Source organism: Dermacentor andersoni, chromosome 4 (genome assembly GCF_023375885.2).
Source record: "Dermacentor andersoni chromosome 4, qqDerAnde1_hic_scaffold, whole genome shotgun sequence".
Taxonomy (NCBI): Eukaryota; Metazoa; Arthropoda; class Arachnida; order Ixodida; family Ixodidae; genus Dermacentor; species Dermacentor andersoni.
In genome coordinates, this window is record NC_092817.1 from 90,828,126 (window position 1) to 90,852,671 (window position 24,546).

Genomic DNA, 24,546 nt, shown 5'->3' on the forward strand with positions numbered 1-24,546 from the left:
ATGACACCTCAAATCTACCAGCAACAGCCAAGTCCAACACCGGTCGGATTCTACGGGGCAAGCGATGGCTCCCAGGTAGCATCATTCTACAAGGACCGGGTGGTGCTCATTACAGGAGGTACAGGGTTCGTCGGAAAGGTAAGCTGTCACTGCCAGTTAATGAATAAGAACTCCAGAGCTGTTTGCATTAAAAGCTCTGAAGGTCGGTCAGTTGTGTGACCACCGTCACGAGTGAGCTGCAAAATAGAAACCTAAATCGCGATTTTGTAGCGATGCTTTTTCCGGCGCTTTTCCCTTTCGCGTTTATCGCCCTCCGTCAGTGGCCACAGTGACGGTCAGCCCGCGTTATTAACGGTCCGATAAAGGCCAATAATAAGAGTTGCATAGAATCAAGCCGAAAGCATCGCTACAAAATCTCGGCCCTGGTTAACTCTTTCGGCCTGTCTAAAATCTATACGCGCGCTCAACATGGCGAAAAACACGCGCGTGTAGTTTAGGTGGCATGAAGTGTATCACTGTATACCGGCTATTTTCTCTAGTTCGCTCGTGCAGAGAGCATTTCGACTGTCAAAAATGATCGCACCCGCCGAGGTAGTTTAGTGGCTACGACGTTGCAAAGCTGAGCTCGAGGTTCGATCCCTGCCACGGCTGTCGTATTTCGATGGGGTGAAATGCAAAAATTAGCGTGTACTTAGATTTAGGCGGGCGTCAAGCAAACGCAGATGGTCCAATTTATTCTACAGTCCCCAATTACGGCATGCTTTATAATCACATGTTGTGACTTTGGCAAATAAAACCCCAGAATTTGGCTTATTCATACGCTTCTGAGCCGTGAATATGCAGGGTATTTAAAAAAAATGTGGTTGAAATTGTCAAAAAAAGGCAACACGACAGTTAAGTAATTTCGTCGGGAGCGTTTTTTTTTTTTTTTCAACCCCACATACATATATACAGTGTAAAATGGCGCGAGGTAACGTTTAGACAAGTAATTACGAAAACTAGACTAATTAACGCTTTAAAATAAAGAGTGAGACGATTGATTCTAATGTCAGATCTTCAGCTCATGGTCCAAGTAGTTCGCAACCTGTTGCAGAGATTCAAAAGGCTGACGATACTAATTTCTGCAGTGTAGTAAATTTTTGCCATTGTAAATTTTCCTCTACGAAACTGAAGCTCAACCTGCGGACAGTGCAAAGTTCACGCCTTTCGAAGGCGCCCATATGTGACGTGACTGTTTACGCCTCATCGTCGGCCGATCATAAACCGAGCGGCCCTATCAAGCCGCGGTCTTACTTGCTTTGTCTCTTTTAAACGTGTCCAAATCGCTTCATTAGATTGCGAGTACCAAGCAGCTGACAATCAATGTGGCTAAAGCTGATGGAGATGTCCAGAAATTCAGGCCAAGCTTTTCAATATTGCTGCTCCTCGTGCGTTTGATTTGTTCACACCCACATTCAGGTTCTCCTGGAAAAACTGCTACGATCTTGTTCCGGGCTGGAGAGGGTTTACCTACTCGTGCGAAGTAAAAAAGGACAAGAACCACAAGCGAGACATGAGGAAATGTTCAAGTCACCGGTGAGCTTTGCACCCTGCCCACGTGTAGACATATGGATTCGTCAAGCGACCACAATTGCCACGGCTGCTAGGAAATGACATGCTATGTTATATACAGTGATCAACAATGTTATATACAATGATCAACAATGGCTTATGTACGTTTATGTTTGCATAGCTCACTCTCCCTAACCATCCATGAAGGAAGAGGTTGAGTAAAAGGGAGAAAAGTAGAATTTGTTTCAGTAAACGTAGAGAGGCCGGTCTGAGTTAACACTTCTCTAGCATGCTCCTCCACCAGAGAGAAAGAGGAGAGGAGAAAAAAGATAGATATGAGGAGTGGTAATGAGAATAAGCTATACTCTGTAATAATTTCAGATGTACTCCTTGTCCTGGCCATATAATTCTTGCGGAATCATACCGCGTAATCTATTTGTAAGTTTCATAAGGATCGTACGGCAAACATATGGAATAATTGGAGTACATGCAAAATATTTCAGTAGAAAGTTGCCTTGTACGCGAACAGTGCTGACGTCCGCGCATTAGGAGGTTGCTGGCAATATGGTTAGGATACAAGCGCACTTAAATGTGCGATCTGTGTTCGCGGTTTCGTTATTATTTTCAGAGCAGGAAACTGACGAAGCTGCACGGCGTAGATACTGCGAACACATATTTGCTAATACATGTATGTACTCAGAAACATCATCAGTAGAAACTCAACTAAGTTGGATAGTTTAATTAGAAGCAAATAAAATTCATAATTCCGGTGGCTGAAAGAAATAGCTTCGCTAGAACTTGGGCTATAATTCTTAGAAGTCGCAAAATCTGCTGCCTTCTTTTGTTTTTCGTACGCAGATATTTGAACACCTAAAACAGGAGCAACCAGAAGTTTTTGAAAAAGTCACGGTAGTGGCCGGAGACCTGGTTCAGCCAGGCTTGGGGCTCAGTGCATCTGATCGGGCCACATTAGTGGACAATGTTTCCGTTGTCTTCCACTCAGGTGCCGCTATCAAATTCAATGAACCTCTCAGGTAAGTAAGAGTAACCGCAGTGGCTGCATGACAAAACAGCAGGATGTACTCGCGCGGTGATTAAACAAAGTCTAATTTTTCTCTTATGTCAGAGTTACTTCGTAACATGAAGCTCATCAAGTATCCAAGCAAAAAAATGCCAGTTTCTTTTCTTTTCTTATTTTTCAAATAAAATGCTATGTCCGTGCACCTGAGAATGATAGTCAGGCATTATAGAGTTACTAACGCACATAACACATTCTGTGGTACAATCTATAGGAGGATGCAATACATATGCAAATTTGTAAGAGTATTTCAATGGCCAAGTGTAATGAGAACAAACTTACTTCCATTACGTGTCCCACATTTCATCATAGGACAAAACATGTTTAGCAGCTACGTGAACCCTTGACAGCTCTTATGATGTGCAGATGCAACCACGGTGTTATACGTAAACCTACAAAATTGTGACATCTTCGTATTTCAGGAAAGCAGTGGAAGTCAATCTTTCGGGCACAAGACGAGTTCTTGACCTGTGTAGGCAAATGCCAAATATTTGCGTAAGTTACAGCTTACCTTTCTTTATACAAAAATGGCTGCCCTAAATATGTCACACATATAGCTTTTTTTTTCGTAAAGCTCAGCAAGCTGACTAGGTTATGAAGTGTTGTGCTTACAGTTGCCTATTCGTAGTAACTTGTATAGTGCAAAATGGCCCACAGGACGACAGTTGGACACGAAGACACAGCGTTTCGTCTTCATTCTGCCGTCCAGCGAGCCCTTTAGTGCTTTACCTCAAGTTAGCAGTAGCAACTTGCCCACCAGATCTTCTTTTGGTAATCGTAATACTTAAGCCTCTGATTTTCTTTCAAGGCTCTTGTTCACGTGTCAACAGCGTATTGCAACTATGATAAGCCAGATGTCCACGAGGTGATATACTCGCCATGTGAAAATTACCAGAAGATTATAGAAGATTTTCAGTAAGTACGCCTCACTGCATTTGTGCCGCAATATTTCCGCTATGCTAAATCAGTGAACTTGAGCTTTAGCCTCTCTCTATAATGGTCATTCCATGCCAACTCTCCCACATTATCACTCGACCACCTGCTATTTTCTTTGTGAAAATTTGGGTGCCTCAGTAGAGCTCAAAACATCATTTCATGAACTATTTCTCGCGAAAAAAAAATTTTCACCGACTCAAGAATCACCAGAACTTTCTCGTAAAGCAGGAAAATGTTCCATCACAATAGGCATTGTCATAAACCACGTTCCTTAATATGGACCAATTTTTCGCAGGATAATAAAGAGAGGCTTTACAGCTAAAACTGCATTCATTGATTGCAACCCATATTCTTTATATCCCGCCAAAAATGGGCAGAAAGGATGATATTTGAGAAATTTATAGCAGACCTGTTTGTGGCAATGCTTACATTCAGAATAATTTAGGAACCTCTCTACTGTCGTAATGATGAAGACGCCTGGCATTATTTTACAGTATTAGCGATAACTGTGTCATCAGCGATAAATAATTGTACTGTAGGCGTAATACGCCAAACTTATAGGTCGCCTTTACTGTAGAGCTGGATTCTATGTTCGACATTGTAGGTAGTATTGTCAGGGTAGAAGTTATCGCAAAGGAACCCCTTTGCGAAAAGGATTTTAACGAAAACGAAGCCTCGCGGCCATTTTGCCAGCCTGCGACGTGTTGTGGTCGATGCAGAAGCAGCAATAATTATACCGAATACAGAGATCGTGAAAGGCCAATTTGGCAACAAAACTATGAACGACCCCGAAAGAGCAACGCAACTATTACCAGAGGAAGCAGTTTCCCCACCTGGTTTCGAGCTACACATAACGCCACCATAGCTACCTGGTCTTCGTAGTAATAATCTATTCACAAATTCGAACAAAAGCGTTGTGCAGAGCTGCAACATAGAGGTTGCAGTTCTGCACAACGCTTGTCCCCGTGACTTTCTCGCGGTAAACTTGACCAGGTGATAAATGCAAACAAGTTTCTTTTTCGGGGAAGAGACATGGGGACTCCAGGTTGGATCGCGATCAACAATAACGCCTAGGTATCGGTAGCAGCTGACCGCAGGCTAAAGATACATCGACTTGCATGTGATTGCTACTAGTGTGCATTTTAAAGCGAAGCTTTCTTTGCGTGCCCTCCCGGCCTTCGTTGCCATGGCTGGGTGGGCCCGTGCTTGTCGGCGCGCTGGCCCCGGGTACCATGTCATGGCAAAGCGGGCCAATATAGGGGACAGTATCATGCGCAGTCACGTGGGTCACGTGGTGGGGGGGTCACGTGGTGGGTCACGTCTTGCAGTGTTCGCTGGCAGGCAGGTAATTGCTAAGGTATCGTTTCTCAGATTCCGACATGTGCATTGGATCTACTCCCCTTTTCTTTCTTTCTGTCTCTATAGGCATCCAAGCTTTGTCTGCGAATGTATACAGATTTCCACCTATTGAATTCTAGCGCGCGTTCTGGCCCCGTCAGGCCGGAACCTCGGATGCAGATATCGTTGACGCAGTGTGAAATTTCAGTCACCTACGGTACTGTTTCGGTGAGCTCTACCAAAACAACATTTAAAAGTGTAGGGTTTTAAATTCCGCCTTGTGGAACATCATGACTGGCAACATGTTTAGGTGATGGGCCATCTTCGATAAGCCCGTAACCTCAAAGTTCAACAGCCTGAAGAACGTCAAGAATGGCTTTATGGGTCATGTTGTTGTACACACCATTTACGAACATAGGAATAGAGCCACCGAGAGATGTTTTCCAAATCTTCGCTGCTGTGCGTATGTCACAATATGAATTACGTTGTCAATTCAGGAATGCCCACATAAGAAGCCGACCATGGATTACTGGATGAAACGGTGCATTGGGGCGCCCCGGTGCCCATCGGTGTCATTTGGCGCATTCGCCATTACAGTCTGCGACACAACGCTCGCATCCAACCACCTGCTATATACCATTTTTTCCCCATAGGCGCCACCATAATGAGTAGGCAGTAGCGCCATCTTTGGGCAGTTTGCATGCTGACGTTAGCGTGCGCTCCGTGTTGCATGCCAGGTATACGCTCGGAGCAGCTTCTGATGGTTGCTAGCGCGTCGTGCGGTCTATTTCTTATGACGCGGCGTCTCCTGCGCGAGAAATGGTTCTGTGAGACGTACCGAAACGATGTAAATCAGCATGGCCGTAGTTCCTACTGCGTTGTGGAGGACGGAGGACCCACAGCGATGAGTGTGCGAGTGCTTGAGCCTACAGACAAGCTCAGCGATCAGTTGCGTATATCTGAAAGTTTGTTTCGCTAATGTGACCTTACTGTAGCATTCTCACTGTAGTTGTAAGCTGTGGTTTAGCAGCGAATGAATGGTTACGAAACATATGACGATCCCAAGAGCGTGGGTGCGGTTCTGCTACGGAATAAGTTATACTGCTTGCTTCGGCAAGCGTTCAAAATGGTATGTGAGGATACATTGCGCAACTACCTCATTGTTGGGCGAGGTTTCCAGTCACGAATAAAATACTTTTGGTTAGTAATAATAGGATACCGTACACTGTGAGTCACACTTATTCGGTGGGACCTTCTGCGGACTGCACGAGCGTCCTAAGTAGTGGTGGATGCTAAGTTATAGATTTGTTTGTTCTATATAGCGCATGGTTCAAGCATGCGGCTTGACCACGCGAGTTCTTACTGCGGCGTTAGCCCGCTGTTTTTTTTTTTCAGTCTTGTTCTTTCCGTCCTCTATACGACGCACTCATCCGTCTTGCGCTAATTGTGTCTTCACAAATAGCCGTCAGACTCTTTTTTATGCGATGGCCTTCTGATATTGCTGCTTTACAGGGAAATATACAATGCCGAAGTACAAAGCTCAAATCTATCATGCTGGTTTACCAACTGAAGAGATCGCAGTGGTCAGCAATGCCGTCGGCCTCATGCAGTAGACTAGCGCAGACAAATGGCACAGTGATCTCATGTCTACTAGACTTGAAATGCGTGGGAAGGATGCTAGCGGCTCATGCAAATATTTTATAACGATTAAGGCGGAGATTTTTTCGAATTGCATTGGGTTTGCCTTACACGATAACGCACTCTTGTTTTTTAGTTGCCACGCCAACCGATCAGATAGTGAGAAGATTTTCCAATTGACGCTGAAACTTCACAGACGGTGGTTCTCTTGGTCCACTCAAAACCGACACCACCGGAACAGTTCAAAACACATACACACGTGGCTGCTGATACACGTCGCATGTCGTTCCCAAAGAACCCTGCGAATACATGCAAAATTGCCGCGCGACTGGCCGCTCGAGGCACTTTGCGTATATTCGCGGGCTTCTTTCTTGCTTGAAAAAAAATACACCTTTCTGCAGTTTGTATTGAGCAGCAGAAATCTGTATCTGGAGTTTTTCATGTCATTCTACAATTTTCTCATCGACATTTTTCATCTAATTATATTATTTGAGAAGTTCATAAATAATGAAGACTAATTATGTAGTTAGGAGGAATGCAAATTATACTCTGAGTTTCTTCAAGCGACGGCAAAGACATTAGCTGGGTTCGGTCCAGCTGCGTGACATTTGTATATTTTGAAAGTGTCGCTCAAGTTACGGGGGACACCCAGTATGCTCCTAATCTTTGACTGCATACGTGAGTAAGTTGGACAGAGGGGATCTGAATCGCTTAAGGAATCGGCGATTTATGTACATGCCGTCCGAGTGTCATGAAAACGCGGATGAGGCATCCCGCAAAGGACACGATCACATAAAATTTATAAAAGTGTTTTTTTACTAAAAGTGAAGCTTGAGCTTTGGCGAAGCGAAATGTACCCAGTGAACGGCGTAGAAGATGCTCTTCACCTTCAGGCATTTACAGGTTTTATTGAACATCGACCCAGAACTCTAATCAAGAGAGAGAAAGGATTCATAGAAAGGCAGGGAGGTTAACCAGAGGCAGTTCCGGCTGGCTACCCTGCACGGGGGAAGGGTAAAGGGGGATAAAAAGATAAAGAGAGCGGAAGGGGGAGATAGAAAGAAATAGAGACGAGCACGACCAAACCACGTACACTACAGATCGGTAGGGGGCGACGTTCTTACAGTCTATAGTGAAGCCCCACGGATCGCAGGAACCTTAATAAAGCGAGTAAGGCCTTTAGCGTGGATGTTCTGAGGGAGTACTGACCTAAAGCTTCGAATTCCGATAGTGGACGATTATCCAACTGGTCCAGTACTCTGCACAGCACTTGTCTCTGGGCACTATAACGCGGGCAGACACAGATAATATGTGCGAGAGTCTCATCGATGTTGCATGTGGCGCACGTGGGGCTGCCGGCCATTCCAATAAGGAAATCCTACGAGTTCGTAAATGCAACGCCTAGCCACAGACGGTACAGCATGGTCTGTTCACGTTGTGGTAACCCAGGTGGTAGGTGCATCCTTATGTCCGGAGAAAACGAACACAAACGACACATGGTGAAAGCGTTCGAGTCCCACAGAGGCAAACTACATTCACAGGACATCAGGCGCAGCCCATCCGCAGCGTCTGTTCGCGAAAGAGGAATCAAGACACGTTGACCACTTTCATGTGTAGATAGGGCGGCTTCGTCGGCTTGGTCATTCCCGCTGATGCTGCAATGTCCTGGAAGCCATTGAAAGATGATGTTGTGTCCCTTGTCATGAATACGATGATACATGTGTGAAATTTCTGAGGCCAGTTCATTGGGTCCGTGGCGCATCGGGCTTTGTACGCATTGAAGGGCTGCCTTGGAGTCACTAAAGACTGTCCATTGTTGCGGTGGTTCCTGATTAATGAAATCGAGTGCAGCACGTAGTGCCGCAAGTTCAGCATCCGCTGATGTGGTCACAAATCAAGTGTTTAGTTTGATTTCTTCAGATTTTGCCGGGATGATGACTGCAGCAGCAGAGCTGTTGAGTTTTACGGAACCATCTGTGTAGACATGTTGCCGGAATCTGTGTACGTTGTGAACGTGTTCCAAAGTTGCTTGTTTCAAAGCTTGCAACGGCGCTCCAGCTTTCTTTCTGATTCCTGGAATTGTCAATTGCCCTTGCGGCCGGTGCAGACACCACAATGGATTTGATAATCGTGTGGCAGGCGTAAAATCTGATGGCAAGTAGGACTGATGTCTTACAACACTTCTGGCAAAGGTTGAATGTGGCCTTTTTGCTGGCCAGCAAGCAAGATGGTGTGAAGAAATCCGAGTCAGGTGTCGGATATGGGATATGTTGGATATGTTCAATCAAGGCTGCCACAATGTCTACCATGCCATCTGGAGACCCTCTGTCACCGGCTTCGGCTGAACGTTGCATGCATGAACAATCTTCTTTTCCGCAATGGACAGACCACAAATCCATGTTGCGACAACTGTGGCGCGGTAGAATCCCTAGAGCACATCTTGCTCGAATGCCCAGCTTACAGATACGAGCGACATCAATATAAGATGAACACAGAAAAGCTCGACCAAGGCCGCTTGGTATTGACAGAGATGCTGGGTGCCTGGCCTTGCTTATGAAAATAGCCCAAAGCCCTGGACTTCTTGTTCTTATATATTGAGTCAATTGGTTTGCTGTCTATATTATGACTCACGCACGTCGTCTCATCAAGACTGTGATATTATTTTCTTTTGCATTTACCGTCTACATGCGTCGCGTCGGACACTTACCCTACTACTGATAACATCACACGACCTGCATTTTTGTTTCTTTTATTTTCCTTTTCTTCTGCTCATTTGGTTTAAAGCCTTTCATCGCCTTCGTCCCATTCCCTGCAGAGTATCGTGTAGGCGAAAATACGCTGGCTAAACACTCTGCATTTTCAATAAAGAACTTTCTCCCTCTTTCATCCGAGTCTTGTGCGTCATCATGGAGATCTTGTGACTAAATCTCGTTATGCTCAACAGATGGTCCTGTAATCTGAACCTCTCGGGGACGAGTCAACAGTGGCTACATTTTCATTTGATGGGTGCGGACGCTCAGTATTCTGTGAAATCAATGTTATCGACACCTTCTTTCTTTTCTCATAGAAACACACGTATTGATCGTCCATGCGATAGGACACTGTTCGGAGAATATGCGTGAGCTGCTTGCTTGTACGTACACCGTGACATGACTACGTTTAACGCACGTTTAGGAAACAACTTATTCATAACCCGGCTATCGGACGTCTCTGACACAAGAGCTCAGGCGTTCCACTGGAGTTGGGAATCAGACTTCATTATTCCCTAAACGGTAGCAGCAGCTGTGAGTAGGAAGCCATCAAATTACTGCAGGTCCGCAAGTACCGGACCTATGGAGTCCAGCGTCGACTTAGGGGACGGTGTTTCCCCATTACTACATCGTTCTCGGATAAAGTGACCTCAGCGCGGCAACGACCACAGCGTGCGGTGACTCCGCTGCTGCTACAGGCACCAAGCGCACTACATTCATATAGCCAGAGGAATACTTAGGTTCAACAAAGAGCTTCTGGTGCTGCTGTTTGCCCTACCCTGCCGCAAGTGCTACTTCGACGTCAGGCACTTCTCCTAGCTGGAACTCGGTCGCAGGCTGTTCGACGCAGCAGCGATGTTGTGTTTCGCAACCCTGTGTAAATATTTTTCTTTTAACTCAGTTTGACATTGCTGTCCTGTTTGCCTCTTTGTCGTCGTGTTCTGACTGTAGAATGCAACAGGACATTCTTCTTTTTTTCATTACCATATTGTTGACCGCAATACACAAATTCACTAGATTTCACGAAACACCATTAAGATACGATGTGTGGCATAAAGCGTATTCACGTTTTCACTGCAGAACGGTGCTATAGCTTTAGAGGCGCTGTTAAGGCATTGACTTGCAGCCACAGATGAACCTGTTTCGAACATCATGAGCGCTGCATATTTTTTTTTTTTTTTTTACATTTCCTGCGTTGCGGTAATAACGCGCCGACGTTTCTCTCGAACAATTTCTGCACACCAAGTAATTCAGTCTCCCAACCACCCCAAAGCACTGTAACTTTACGGATAGAAGCTAAGAAACTTAACTCGTTTTATTTAGGCGGAAATTTCTGCTAGCCATACAGCAAAATTTATTCCATGATAGGTCAGCAGGCAAAGATGCAACGGGCACTACGGAAGAATGCTTGTATGGCCATCCGAACACGTACACGCTGACCAAGAGTTTAGCCGAGGCACTGCTGCTCGAAGAACGGGGGGACACGCCCGTCGCCATAGTACGGCCTTCCACCATCACTGCCTCGTTGAGAGAGCCACTTCCGGTGAGTCGTTCCACTCACCTCAAACGTGAAACATGAGACATTCGCTCTCTGGCCGATATCGCTTCGCCACTTCAAATTCCATCTCTAGATCTCCGAAGCTAAATACGCCCGCTATCTTTCTTTTAAGGGCTGGGTAGACAATTTTAATGGCTGCACTGGCATCGTCGTTACGGTGAGTACTGAACAAATATTTGACTATTTACTGTTTGATGAGGGTTGAATGTATACTCCTGCGATATAGCAAAATAGTGCGCCTGTCACAAGACCTGTGAATGCTTTAATGGCGCAAAACAATGAAACGTATTTGTTTCCAAACATTAACAGTCAGGTTTGGGCCTGCTACCGTTGCTCTTTACGGACAAGAAGAACCTCGCTGACATTGTTCCAGTGGACATTGTGGCAAATACACTTATATGCGTCGCCTGGCACACTGCTAAAACGAGGTAAGCATCATACACCATCACGCGATCATTACGTTGGCCAATGTCGATCAACTGTAGGTGACAACTGAATGTGAGTGACGATAAAGAAACAATTAAGAAGGTTCGTCTGTATTTACTTCACTGCTCTGTCGTAGGACAAAGAGAGAGCCGAATGGAAAATTAAATGAAATGAGCAGACTCGAAAATAAAAATTCAGAGGTTCTGACGTGTAAGGGTATGAAGACTCAACAAAGGATAGAAAAAAAACGTACAAAACTCTAGAAAGTAGATCGCGTGTAATAAAAAAAATTGTCGCTTTTCGTACCTTGCAGTGAAGGTTTACGTTCTGTGACCCCCACTTGAGGGGGGCCAAAGCCTCCTAGACAGCAGGTCTGTGCACTCATCTTTATGACTTCATGCTACTTGGAACGAAATTTACATTGTCAAGCCCGACGTGACGAAAGCGGCGACATCAAAGCCACAGCGGCCTACTTTGGAGCGGCCCCATTGGATTCTATGGCATTCGCGTAAGGTAGCATGACGTCACGGATCGAAGTGCACCGGCCTTGTGCTATCCAGGAGGAACTGGGGCAGCCACAAATTTTAGTTACAGCGGCAAAATGTTACGCAGAAGATGCCACAAGAACAGGGGCCCTATAATGTAAAATAATTCCAATCTGTTTTGATTCCAATCTCCTGACGTCAAAGTTACGTAACCGCCTACCGACGCAAGCATCGGGCGAGAACCTGCCGCGTTGTCTGAACTACCCAGTCAAATGCTCTTCTTGTTTATAGGAGGTCACCTTTGTTTGCTTTTAAAGCGAACATCATTGCCTACTTTGACACGTTTTAATTGGCTTACAGGAGGCAAGGATCACGCAGAAGTGGAGGGAGTTTCGGTGGGGCCGAGCTAGCGCAATGAAAGTAGATAACCGGATGAGGAGCGTGGTGCCGGCGTTTGGCCCGCTTCCGCTTGCCTATAGTTTGCTGTGGCTAGTCGGGAAATCCCGGCGGCGTGCAACGGAAAGTTAAAAAAAAAATTCACCGACGATAGGAACACTCTCTGATGCGAAATTTCAGTGCAGCACTATATGTGTTTTCACTTCGCAACATATTGGCTGGCGCGGACAATCTGTCTCGTTCGGCGCATTGCAAACAGGGCGAAGAGTGGCGCGACTGCCTCGCTAAGCGGGAGATGGCGAGAGGCAGCGCGCGGGCGAGGCGTCGGCGCGATTCACGGTCAAGTTTAGTTTTGTTTGGCATATTAAAGCATATTAATGCGTACATGTCACTTTTTCGTGGTCAGTTGCCACCGTTTTGTAACGTTGCAGTGCCGAAAAGCGATATGGGCGCAACCCGCAAGCTTTTGACGAATACCGCAGGGCTTAAGGCGAAAAAGAAAGTGTAGAATCATAACTATTACAGCGGAGCTGTTATACGCTGGGTTCTGATGGTTTGTGTGCTTAGGCAAAAAAGATGGCGGCCACGCCAGAGCTAAACGAGCTAAGGCACAAAGCAAAAGCATATCGCCGGGTACGCCCCAGCTGCGTTTAATCGCGAGAAGTGTCAAAATGGATTGAGATTTTAAAAAAACGTTTCGTAATAAAGAAAGTAAAGCCGGAATAGACACTGTTTAGTACGGATTGTGGTTTGACGCCACGGGCTTTAGAGGCGAACACGTCACCTTATCCAGTTCCCTTCCATCCGTGCAATGGGTAGGCCGCGTGCGGTAAGGACTGGGGAAGAACAGCGTGCCTACAAAGAACACCATCGTGAACAGAAACGGGAATGTGCTCTGCGACGGCGGGCGGCACGTAATGCGAACGAAAATCGTGCCGCAAACGCCAAGCATATGTGCTTTTGGTTGGATCACCCCTACTGACTCCACTGTCATCGTAATTATGGGTGATTTCAACATCGATGTGTGTCGGCCAGACGGAAAGTGGTTCGTGGCGCTTCTCTCGGAAAGGTTCGGCATTCAATGTTACGCAAACATCAGTGTACCCACGACGCGTCATCGGTCGTGTATAGACCTCACATTGGCCAAGAACATTTCCAGTGTCGCCACAGAGCCACGGGCCGCACATAGTAGCGATCATAAAGCGATAGTCACCTTGGTGACAAAATAATAAATCTAAATAAGCAAACAAAAGAAGGTTGAAAAAGAATCATAAGTATGCAATTTAATCAAATAACAAAATCACAAAGAACACGAAATTCATTTAGTATGTCTTTAATTTTCAATCACCATATTTATTATCAATGTATTTATCACCATATATACAGCTCCGCTGCTCATCCACCTTCACAGAGTGCAATGGCTCTGAATCCTTTTTTTTCTTTTGCTTGGCCTAATCACGCATAATCAGGGTGCGCACTTCCTATCAGATGAGCAGCTATCGTGGTTTTCGTGACATCGTATGGCAGACAGGCGACAGACACGGGGTAGCCCGAAGAATGTTTGATCAATAGTGGAAGGCTGATTGCATAAATGCAATAGAAACAGTTTGGGATAGCTTTACGTTATAGCGCCCCAGCTTTTCTACCAGAAACTACAGATATTGGTTTAGATTCAGCCTATTGCAAGGGCTCCTGTTCCGTCAAACTTTCACATGAACTAATGCAAGTTCACGCAGCGTGAAATAGTTGCCCCACAACGCACATGAATACGATTGCATTCAAAATCAAAGAACGATGGTGACCCGACTCAAAACCATGTAACACATGCGGGAACCAATGTCCTGGTGCGACAGCCTAAGAAACGCTGTAATATTAATCGCGGCGTTTAACATCAAGAAGCTGCGCAGTTGGTTATAGGGCACGCCATTGTGGAGAACTTCGAAATAATTTTGAACACCTGCTAGCTGTTTAGATTGCCCCCAAAGCATGGTAAACAATTTTTTTTTTTAATTCGCCACTCACCTGGTTGCGGCCGCGATGGTCGGGATCAAACCTGCAGCCTCAGAAGAGAGACAAAAGGGAAGGAAAGACAGGGAGGTTAGCCAGTGAAAATACCGGCTGGCTACCCTGTGCTGGGGAGAGGGGTAAAGGGAATAAAAGGAGAAGGAAGAGAAGAAAAAAACAGGAAAAATTCACGCAGTAACGCGATGTTACGTGCAACAATAGTCAGAAGTGGTCGCACAATTCACAGGCCCTTAAGACTTCAGCAAAGCCTTTAAGGCCTTGCCGAAACCCGTCTGGACCAGTGTCCTAGAACTTTCTCTTCTCTGAAGGGGCGTTTGTCCAGTTTTTCGAGCGCGGTCACGAGCACTTTTCTTGGCACATTGTAACGTGGACAGTAACAGAGGAGGTGCGCGATCGTCTCTTCGCAGCTGCAGGTGTCGCAAGCATGGCTGTCGGCCATTCCAATGCGGAAGGAATAGGAGTTCGTGAATGGCACGCCGAGCCATAGGCGGCAGAGAAGTGTTGCTTCTGCTCGTGGCAACCCTAGTGGAAGACGGAGTTACAAGCTTGGATCGAATCTGTGAAGACGTGCGTTCGTGAATTCACTGGTGTTCCACAGAGTTTGCGTAAGCTCGCGTGCGAGGGAGCGAAGACTTGTGGCTGCATCTGTTCTTGACAGCGGTATGGATATAATCTTGGCACTATCATGGACCGACCGGGCAGCGTCATCCGCACTGTCATTTCCCGAAATTCCGCAGTGACCCGGTATCCACTGGTAGATGACATTGTGTCTCTTGTCGATAGCGTAATGGTGGAGTAGTCGGATGTCTGCGACTAATTGCACATTAGGTCCGTGGTTGAAAGGGTACAGCAGACACTGGAGAGCTGCCTTTGAATCACAAAATATTGTTACCCCGCACTTGCACCAGAAATCTTACGTGTGGAAAGACACAGACGAAAGACACTGGAGCCAGGCAGCCAGGCTGACACTCGCTCGTGCCAAGGGCATCGACCAACTTCATCGTTCTCGCGGCGGCTCGTCTCTTGAGCATCGCTCGATGGTATCGTAATAATATGGACCATGAATTTGGTGGTTTGGAACCAATAAACTCCAGAGCAGCACGGATAGCCGCGAGTTCTGCAGCCGTCGATGATGTAACGTAAGACGTCTTGAATTTGATGGTGACATAGTGAGCGGGAAGTACCACTGCTCCAGCTGAACATTTAGAGGAGACAGAAACGTCCGAGTAAACGTGGGTGCATTCATTGTGTTTGTCATGTAGGAATAAAAGCACGGTTTGTTTGAGGGCGAAAGATGACATCTCCGTTTTCTTTTTGATGCCGGGAATGACAAGAAGGGCCTGGAGTGGATGCAGGCACCACAGCGGTAGAGATGGTCGTGCTGCAGGTGTGAAGTTTGACGGTAAACGTCCATGGTTGGCGACAATAATTATTCTAAACGCTGAACGAGGTCAAGCGGCAGGAAAGGAAGCGAGATGATGCGATGGAAGTCTGACGAAGTGTCTGATGTGCATCCTTAAAGAGTCGACATCAATATGCACATTGATGGGGTGGTCATGCGCGATGGCTATTGTTGCTGCCGTTGATGCACAGCTGGGAAGGCCTAGACAAATTCGCAGAGCTTGAGCTTGTACAGACTGGAGGGCTCGGAGGTTGTTCTTAGCGGTCCCACCTAGTACAGGTAAGCTGTAGAGTGGAGACCCAGGAACATTGCGTTATAGAGTAGGAACACTGCATTCACAGACGCACCTCATGACTTTCCTGCAAGACATCTGAGCACGTCTGTTATCATCACTAGTTTCCTTTTTAGGTAAGAGACGTGAGGACTCCAGGAGAGGTCTCGATCTATAATCACTCCTAGAAAACGGTGCGTCTTGTCGTAGGCAATAGGATGTCCATTAATTCTAACAACGTATGGCCTCATTGCTTTGCGCGTGAATGCGACCACTTCTCGGGGGACACCTCCAAACCTCGTGCTCGAAGATAGCTTGATGTTAGTGTGGCCGCTTTTTGGAGTCTGACACGCACCTGTGGACGCGTCGCTCCTGATGACCAAATGCGTATATCGTCTGCATAGATCGACACATAGACGGATTGTGGAAGGGTATGACCAGGTTGATGAGCATGACGTTAAATAGAGTGGGGCTCAAGACTCCGCCTGGTGGTACTCCACGGTAGGTGTTGTGTTGTGATGATGCACCATCCTCTGTTTGCACAAAGAATGAGCTGTCCTTCAAGTAACTGAATATCCATCGAAACACAAGTCCAGCTAGGCCGACGTCGCCCAAGGCGTCCAGGATGGCTCGATGTGTTACGTTGTCATAAGTGCCTTTAACGTCCAGGAACATCGCCGCTGACAGTCTCCTTAGGCTTTTTTCGGGCTGAACAGACGAGACAAGATCTATGACGTTCTCTACAGAAGAGCGTCCGCGTAGGAAGCTGGCCATAGCATCAGGGTATATCTTGTAGTGCTCTAGATACCCCTCTAGACGTGTCAGCCCCATCCTCTCCATCACCTTTCCTAGACAACTGGCCAGAGCAATGGGACGATAAGACGCCACGTCTAGGGATGATTTACCTGGTTTGAGCAGAGGCACAAGGCGGCTGGACTTCCATGCAGCTGGAACCACTCCTTCATGCCGTGAATTGTTGTACACCTCTAGAAGAGCGGGCCGGGCTGTTTGACCGAGGTTGCCAAGAGCTGCGTATGTCACCCCGTCAGGCCCAGGTGATGAGGAACGTCTACACGCTGCCAACGCCGCTTGTAACTCCTCGATGAAAAACAGATTGTCCATACGAGAATCCAGCCAGCTTGGAACGTCAAGGGGGTCATGCACGGCGAACGAGGATGGTAGACCAGCAACCCTTAAACAGATATCCTCCGCTACGTCGATCTCTCGGGGACCTTGACAGAGAGCCAGGCATTTGAAGGGGTGGCGTTGTTGTGGTGATGTTCGAAGACCGCGCGCCGTTCTCCATATATGTGATACGGGTTTATGTGTATGAAGGAAAGCACAAGAAGTCTTCCATCTTAGAGATTGCAGGTAGTTGATCCGACGCTGGATTTTCTTCTGTATGCGTCTCGCCTCCCTTAGGTCGTAGATGGACTTGGTGCGCCTGTACCTTCGTTCCGCGCGACAGCGAATTCTGCTTCGAATTCTGCTTCGAATTCGGAAAATTGAGGAATAGGCCTAAAAACTCTTGTGGCTTCTCGAGCAGCGTCGTTAATGAGCTCCTTGATGTTGCCAAGTGGACAGTGTTGGATCTTTTGGCGATTCTTCTCCATGAGCAACGAGTATTTAGGCCAGTCGATGCGTTGAAGAACTGTGGTAGAGTGTGACTTGCGTATGCCATCAATTTTAACATATGTCGGAACGTGGTCACTACCATGTGTTTCCTTGTCCGGAAACCATTTCACACTGGCACTGAGGCATTTGAAACAAAAGTTGACAGAAAACACGCATCAAGTTGACACGCATCAAGCAACACTTAGCGATCCTCTACCTCTCGTGTCACAGTGGGACATGCCCATACTGGATGACTGGCTAAAAACGGCAACAACACTAGCGGCGCATACTGGCTTGCACAAAAAAGAATTGCGTGAAATATAGTTCACCATTCTATTGACATATCAGCCTTCTTTGGAAATATCTGCGAGCCGACATTATATGTTAAGGCTCTATGTGGGAATCTAAAACAGGCCCATTATTGAGGACTGGCCGAAAACGGGCATACCTAGTGGAACATACCGACTGGCTAAATCAAAGAACATCCAAAAATCCAAAAATTCACTGAATATAATTCAGCATTTCATTATCAGATCGGTGTTTTTTAGTTATGCGTATGAGTCGACATTATGTGGTCAGGCTTTATGTAATAAAGTCTGTCTAATAAGGTCTAATAAGGTGTAATAAATAATATAACTATTTTCTGCATACTTGCTCAGCATACGAAGACTGAATAAGCCACTATGCAGGTATTTTCTTATACGCTTTGTATATGCACCCGCAAATATACTCGTCGAGATAGCGACCAACCCAACAGCAGCCAGGCAGCCACACTAAAGCGAGCAAAGTAAGCAAAGAAAGCTTTGCTGTAAAATGCCAGCATATCTTCTGAATGTGCATTATGTTAAGGCGGACAAACAGACCAGTTCGGGGTTGGATTTGAGACTCAATGTCCCTGTAAAGCTCAATTCGTGTAAGGCACCCTGCATTTAGAAGCTGCCATCGATCAGTGTATAGTCAAATGTGCCCTTTGTGCGGCATTCACACTGCTGTTGAGTCTAGACGAAAACTCTGTTTTGTCTGATGACTTTCAGAGTTAGGATTAACTTAATATAAGCGTGTGTAAGGCGGCCGACAATTAACCAGGTTTCAGAGCAGTATGTCCACGCATTAGGGACACAGCGGGCGAGCAAGTAGCGTCCGACACCACGAAGCTTTCTTCAGGGGACAAGTTAACGTATTAAAGCATTGTCTTCTTGTTGGTATTAGCACTATCGTGAAGAGGCAAAGCAATTACGCCGAACTTGTCGTCTTTTTTTGGCCGTGTGTTCCTGTGTGTATTTGCGTGCGTGCGTTTGTGTGTACGTAACCGTGTTTCTCGCTTTGCACAGCTCTTTTTCTTTGGCCAGCACCTTCTTATGTTTTACCACCTTGATCTACAGCAATTTCTCATTCACACTCTGCCGCAGTCCGGTGCTACGTCGTGGTAACAAAGTATCGGATAACGATGGCGGCTAACAGTCATTCATGAAAGAGAGAGAGAGAGAGAGATTAACCCTATTTTACAAACGTCAAAAACTGCCGACGTGGTGGCAGTCTAATAATTACCAACTATGCAGTGTGCAATGTCGCACTATTCCCAACATATTATTTTTCGCAGGAGAGGACAGAAGTTACAGCCCTGGCAATATTTTTCACGTAACATTTACCACCCCTGACAGTGCTGTGCATAAATAGACATTGTAAATTTCGCAATTGGACTGTGTCACTTTATTAGGCAAGGTGTCCCGCTGCAGGCCAACGCACGTGAAAGTGTACCACTGCGCGAGCGGTACCCTGCAGCAACACACGTGGGCTGAGCTGGTAGACACGATGCAACGAGCCATCTTGCGACACCCACTGCCAAATGCCATCAGCTTTCCAAAGATTGTCGTGACCAACAGCCAGCTGTGGTACGCCGCCAACCTCTACTGCCTGCGTTATCTGCCTGCACTCGCCGCAGACCTGGCCTTGCAGCTAACTAGAAGAGATCCAAGGTTTGTATCACTTACGCCGTAATGGCTCGCGCGCTTTTGCTACGCTAATAATTCTTGAAAATATGAAATATGCCAAGCTAATGTCATCCTCAGCAATTGTTCCAAGTGAATATGACCAGCGAACTCACAAGCTACAATTCGTAAATTGCGCTATGTGCCCTGATGTAACTAGTGTCAAGCTTAATTAGGGAAATATCAGCAATTCGTCAATTATGCTTTCAATGTTTTGTGCAGATAAGTTCCAGAAATTTGAGTAATCCAGTTCGAGAGGTAGAATTGCGCTGCACGCCATGGGTGGCTTCCCGGTATGATATGCAGGTAGTATTCTCGTCGCCTAGGAAGATGATGAGTTTGCGTCGAAAACTGAACGTAGAGAACAGTGAGGGAGACGTCCCCAAGGAAAGTGAAGGAAAAGAGCCAGCATCCAGTAGTTTTTACCCTACACACACACAGTAGCGCATAGATTGAAAGAGTGGCTTCCCGGCATGATGCGCAGGTAGTATTCTCGTCACCTGAGTTTGTGTAGAAAAGTGAAAGTGCTCAACATTGCCTCAACAAAACGCTTCAGGAGCACAACTACTTGTGTAGCAGAGTGGTAGTAGAAGGTAATTTCGCTCTCCACTGCTCTATGATTAATTGTACCTCGAATTTGGAGGACACTACAGTTCTCGCAAGCAGCAAAGACAGGCTTAGAAGAACAATTGTAGAAGCGTATATTATGCTTTCGGGAAAGTACGGCACGTACGTAAGTTCACCGTCTATCGCGCTCACAGAGAGTCTTTCCTGGGCAACCAGAGGAGAATTCCAGAGTGTGCGCGCAACAAAGAATTTGGCTTAATCATAGAAAGGGTACGCTGCATAGGAAGGGTACGAATAGATAAGCCTTACGCGTTAAGCTCCTTTGCGCAATACTCTTTGCGCACGGCGTTGTTGCACACTTTGTAAAACCCACTTTTTCTTTTAATAAACAGTTCATAGATGCGCTTCGTCTGTGCTGTTTTCGTCCCTGTATATGTTTCGACTTTGCAGCGCTGCTTTATAATTATGAGGGCGAAGTCGTATTTGCTTCATCACCTCTGTCTCTTGCTCCTTTTAACTTGTTATTATTGATCACAATTTTTAGTGCCAAGCTTTCTTTGCCTCTTGCCCCCATCTTGTGGGAGCTGGCAGCTGCAGTCTCGCCCGGTACAAGTTTGGCCACTGGTTAAGTGCAATTGGGCATGTGGCACTTCGTATGTGAACATTTTTGTTCATTCCCCAGAATAGGTGTGTACCGCTGATTAGTCGTCCGAAGAGGCAAGTCAGCAACTAAAAATTGAAGAAGTCAGGTATAGAGAAGTCGGCAGCAACAAAAGCAGCCATGTGCAGAGAAATAAGTGAAGCGAACAAAATGGAACCGGAGCGTGCATTAAGCGAGGAGCGTAGGCCCACATACAAGTGCACGCATTTCAGTATATATCAATGAAAGCTTCGCTTATCCCCCATTCCCTAGTATGCGTGGAATACCATTTCTTGTTCATTCTTGACACGTTAAAGTGTGCTTGCCAAGTTAAGATACAAAAACTACAGGACGGTTATAAACTGCCCATTGGCTGCATCGCATTTAATAACCGCTTAAAACTGTCAATAGCAAGCTTTAACGGATCCGGTATTCCGCTAAAAGCAAGTGCACTGGGCGTTTTGCCGGATGGGCAGAAGCCCAAACGTGAGTGGCCTGCACGGTGCAGCCAACTGGTGGTGCAGCGCAAAGCCAGACATACACAGAATTATTATCGCAGTAAACAAGTGTGTTCTAGTTCGCTGCTTGTGTAAATTTTCGGCAGCGGTCTAATCGTGAACACGATTGAACTCACTTTTATACGGTACAATGTTGATGACGACTGCGTGCAGAGAGAAGTACGACACCTATGAAAGCACCCTTAAGGCTCATATACCCATTGTTTCACAATGACACAGACCCATTCCGAGGAATGAGAAAAGAATGAACAGGTACCCAGTGGCCCAAATTGATCGGTTAGGGCACGTACCCGTGCCACATACCCAGAATCACGTGGAAAGTAGTCAGATTCTCTACTAGGCAAAGGCACAACAAAGACAGCCAAACCCTGGGCAAGAGACAAGGAAAGCTTCTCTTTAAGAACTTGACACAGTGCGACGTAAGTATATACCAACATTGCTTGCTGACAACAGGGGGCTCACTGATATAACTTTTTTTTTCTTTAACACTGTTATTCCGTAGATTCGTGAAGAGTTACAAGAAAGTTCGTAAAGGTATGGATGCTGCACGTTACTTTGTGATTCACGGATGGCTTTTCAGAACGACCAATATCATGAGGCTCATGCATGACCTCACTCCCAAGGATAAGCAGGCAAGTCAAACAATAGAGAACATGTCCTTATTGCCGAAGTGCGACATGTATAGCGAACAGACCACAATATCGTCTCAGAGGTGGGTGCAATAAAAATCCCGCGGAAGGAAGCTGGGTAAAAGCCACCTCCTCATTAAATTTCCTTCCACCCATTAGGAGCCTAGGCTAAGACACAATGGCACTCAAACTTGCATCCGTGCTACCACAAATTCCGGCATTTTTTTATGTGAAGCATTTCTTGGCAAACATTTGCCACTGTGACAGTATCTATCTATCAATCTATGTAGCCGCCTACATTTTGGTGCTACCATGGTCGTTTCGTTACCTTGGTATATACCAACATTGGCATAGTTTGACAAGGGCGTATGACGAACATAAATGATAGCTCACGGCATGAATGTCATGGCACACGTGTCATTTAGGTACTGAAACAGCCGCCTACGTCTTGGTATGTAACAAATTTGGCATAGTATGACAAGGGTATATAACGAACATAAATGATCGGTCACGACATGAATATCATAACATGTGCGTCATGTAGGTTATGGAACATGCGCTTATGTCTTGGTATTTACCAAAATTGTCATAGTATTACAAGAGTGTATGACGAATATACATGATAGGTCATGACGTAAATGTCATAGTATGCGTGTCATGTAAGTCATGAAACAGCCTCCTACGCCTTGGTACATACCAAAATTGTTATAGTATGACAAGAATGTATGACGAATATAAATGATTGGTCATCACATGAATGTCATGATATGCGTGTCATGTAGGTCATGAAACAACCGCCTACGTCCAGGTGCTCTCATGGTCGCTTCGTTAACTTCGTAGGTACCAAAACCGGCATAGTATGACAAGATTGTAAGAGGAAGATAAATGATAGGTCACTACAGGAATGTCAATAAATGCGTGTTATGTAGGTCATGAAGTAGCCGCCTACGTCTTGCTGCTCTCGTGGTCGTTTCGTTAACTTGGTAGGCACCAAAGCCGGCATAGTATGACAAGAGTGTAAGACGAAGATAAATGATAGGTCATGACATGAATGTCAATACATGCATGTCACGTAGGTCATGAAGTAGCCGCCTACATCTTGGTGATCTCATGGTCGTTTCGTTAACATGGTAGGCTCTCCGCACACTGCTTTGGATAACATCGATTCCCACAGGGCTTGAAATCAGCAGGCTTTCTTTATATGCGAAGCACTTCTTGACGAACGTTTGCCAATTTGCCACTATCTATCTACTTAACTATCTAGCCGCCCACGTTTTGGTTGTCTCATGGTCGCTTCGTTAACTTGTCATCTATCAAAATTGGCATAGTATTACAAGAGTGTATGACGAACATAAATGATCGGTCATGACATGAACATCCTGACATGTGTGTCATATAGGTCATGAAACAGCCGCCTACGTCTTGGTGATCTCATGGTCGTTTCGTTAACTCGGTAGGTACCAAAACCGGCATAGTATGACAAGAGTGTGGGGCGAAGATAAATGATAGGTCATGACATGAATGTCGATACATGCGTGTCATGTAGGCCATGAAGTAGCCGCCTACGTCTTGGTGCTCTCATGGTCGTTCTTTAATGTGGCACGCCCCTCGCATACTACTTCGCATAACATCGATGCCCACAGGGCATGAGATCTGCCGGCTTTTTTTTTTTTAATTCAGCCGAATCTTTTAAGACGCTGTGATTATTTAAGGTATTGTAGGCTCAAGCACACACATGACAAAAACAGGTGGGAGCGCTCATATGCAGCTCAGTGCCCGGTAGCTTTTTTTACATTGGGGTTTAGCTACACCTTAACACGACGGAAAAGCACAGCAGATTCACTTTGTTGCGTGCAATTTCATATGTTGAAGCACCTACCGGTATTTAATGTGAGCCGAGGTTTTTATTTTGCAGATGTTCAATGTTGATATGCGAAGCCTGGACTGGTATGCGTACTGGGATCAATACTTGCTGGGAATTCGCAAGTATATATTCAAGGCCGAAGATTCAGAGCTTCCAAAGGCGCGGAGGCACTTGACAAGGTGAGCATATTTGTAGATACAAAATGTGGACTGCCTGTTCGAAGACTTGTCCCAAGAAGACCTCTTGGTGTGTTAATTGGAAGTGGCCGCTTCTTCTAAAGCGTTACCTTTTCTTACCTCACGTACTGCTCAATTTCACGCCGTTGGCGCCGTTTCGCAACTGAGAGAGGAGAGGGAAATGATAAAGGAGCCACGAGTTGCTTACATTCCTAGAAGCGCACGCGGCGCCACGAACAGCCCACCAATGACAGAGGAGTGTTCGGTGAGAATTGCGCCTGCAGCATCTTGGAAGTTCTGCCATGTCGCAATCACGCCTCGGCTTTCCCTTCGTGAGTCGGTGGCCGTACGGGCGTTAGCCACCGCGTTACTTTAATCAAATGGTATTTAACATTACGGCATCGGGAGTACCAGCAGCAGTGCCTCGTTCCTCGCGCTGCGGTGTGCACGCGGTATACTCCGTTCCAGACATCAGGCGCAATGCTGTGGAGGCTAGAGAGACATTTCGCAGTGACTGCGTCTGCACTTAGAAATAGTTTGATGTTCTTGATCGTAACTGTGCGAAAATGTTTTTATAGACGCTCAGTGTTGAATGAAAAACGTTTTAATCCTCATAAACACACTGTGGTATACGGTTATCTAATACGTTGCTTTGGATCAATTTGTTTTAAATGCCAAACATTTCTTGGCGAACAT

The 24,546-nt window shown here is 46.0% G+C and overlaps 1 protein-coding gene across 1 annotated transcript; it reads left to right on the forward strand.

Moving 5' to 3' along the window:
- Positions 1 to 23,877, forward strand: LOC126536458 (putative fatty acyl-CoA reductase CG5065). The gene is made up of 11 exons (XM_072287627.1): positions 1 to 138; positions 1,459 to 1,575; positions 2,410 to 2,585; positions 3,052 to 3,124; positions 3,438 to 3,544; positions 10,609 to 10,834; positions 10,962 to 11,006; positions 11,159 to 11,277; positions 19,205 to 19,444; positions 21,762 to 21,813; positions 23,711 to 23,877. The coding sequence occupies exons 1-11, from the start codon at positions 1 to 3 to the stop codon at positions 23,855 to 23,857; spliced, it is 1,440 nt and encodes a 479-aa protein (XP_072143728.1). The 3' UTR covers positions 23,858 to 23,877.
- Positions 23,878 to 24,546: the final 669 nt, after the last annotated feature.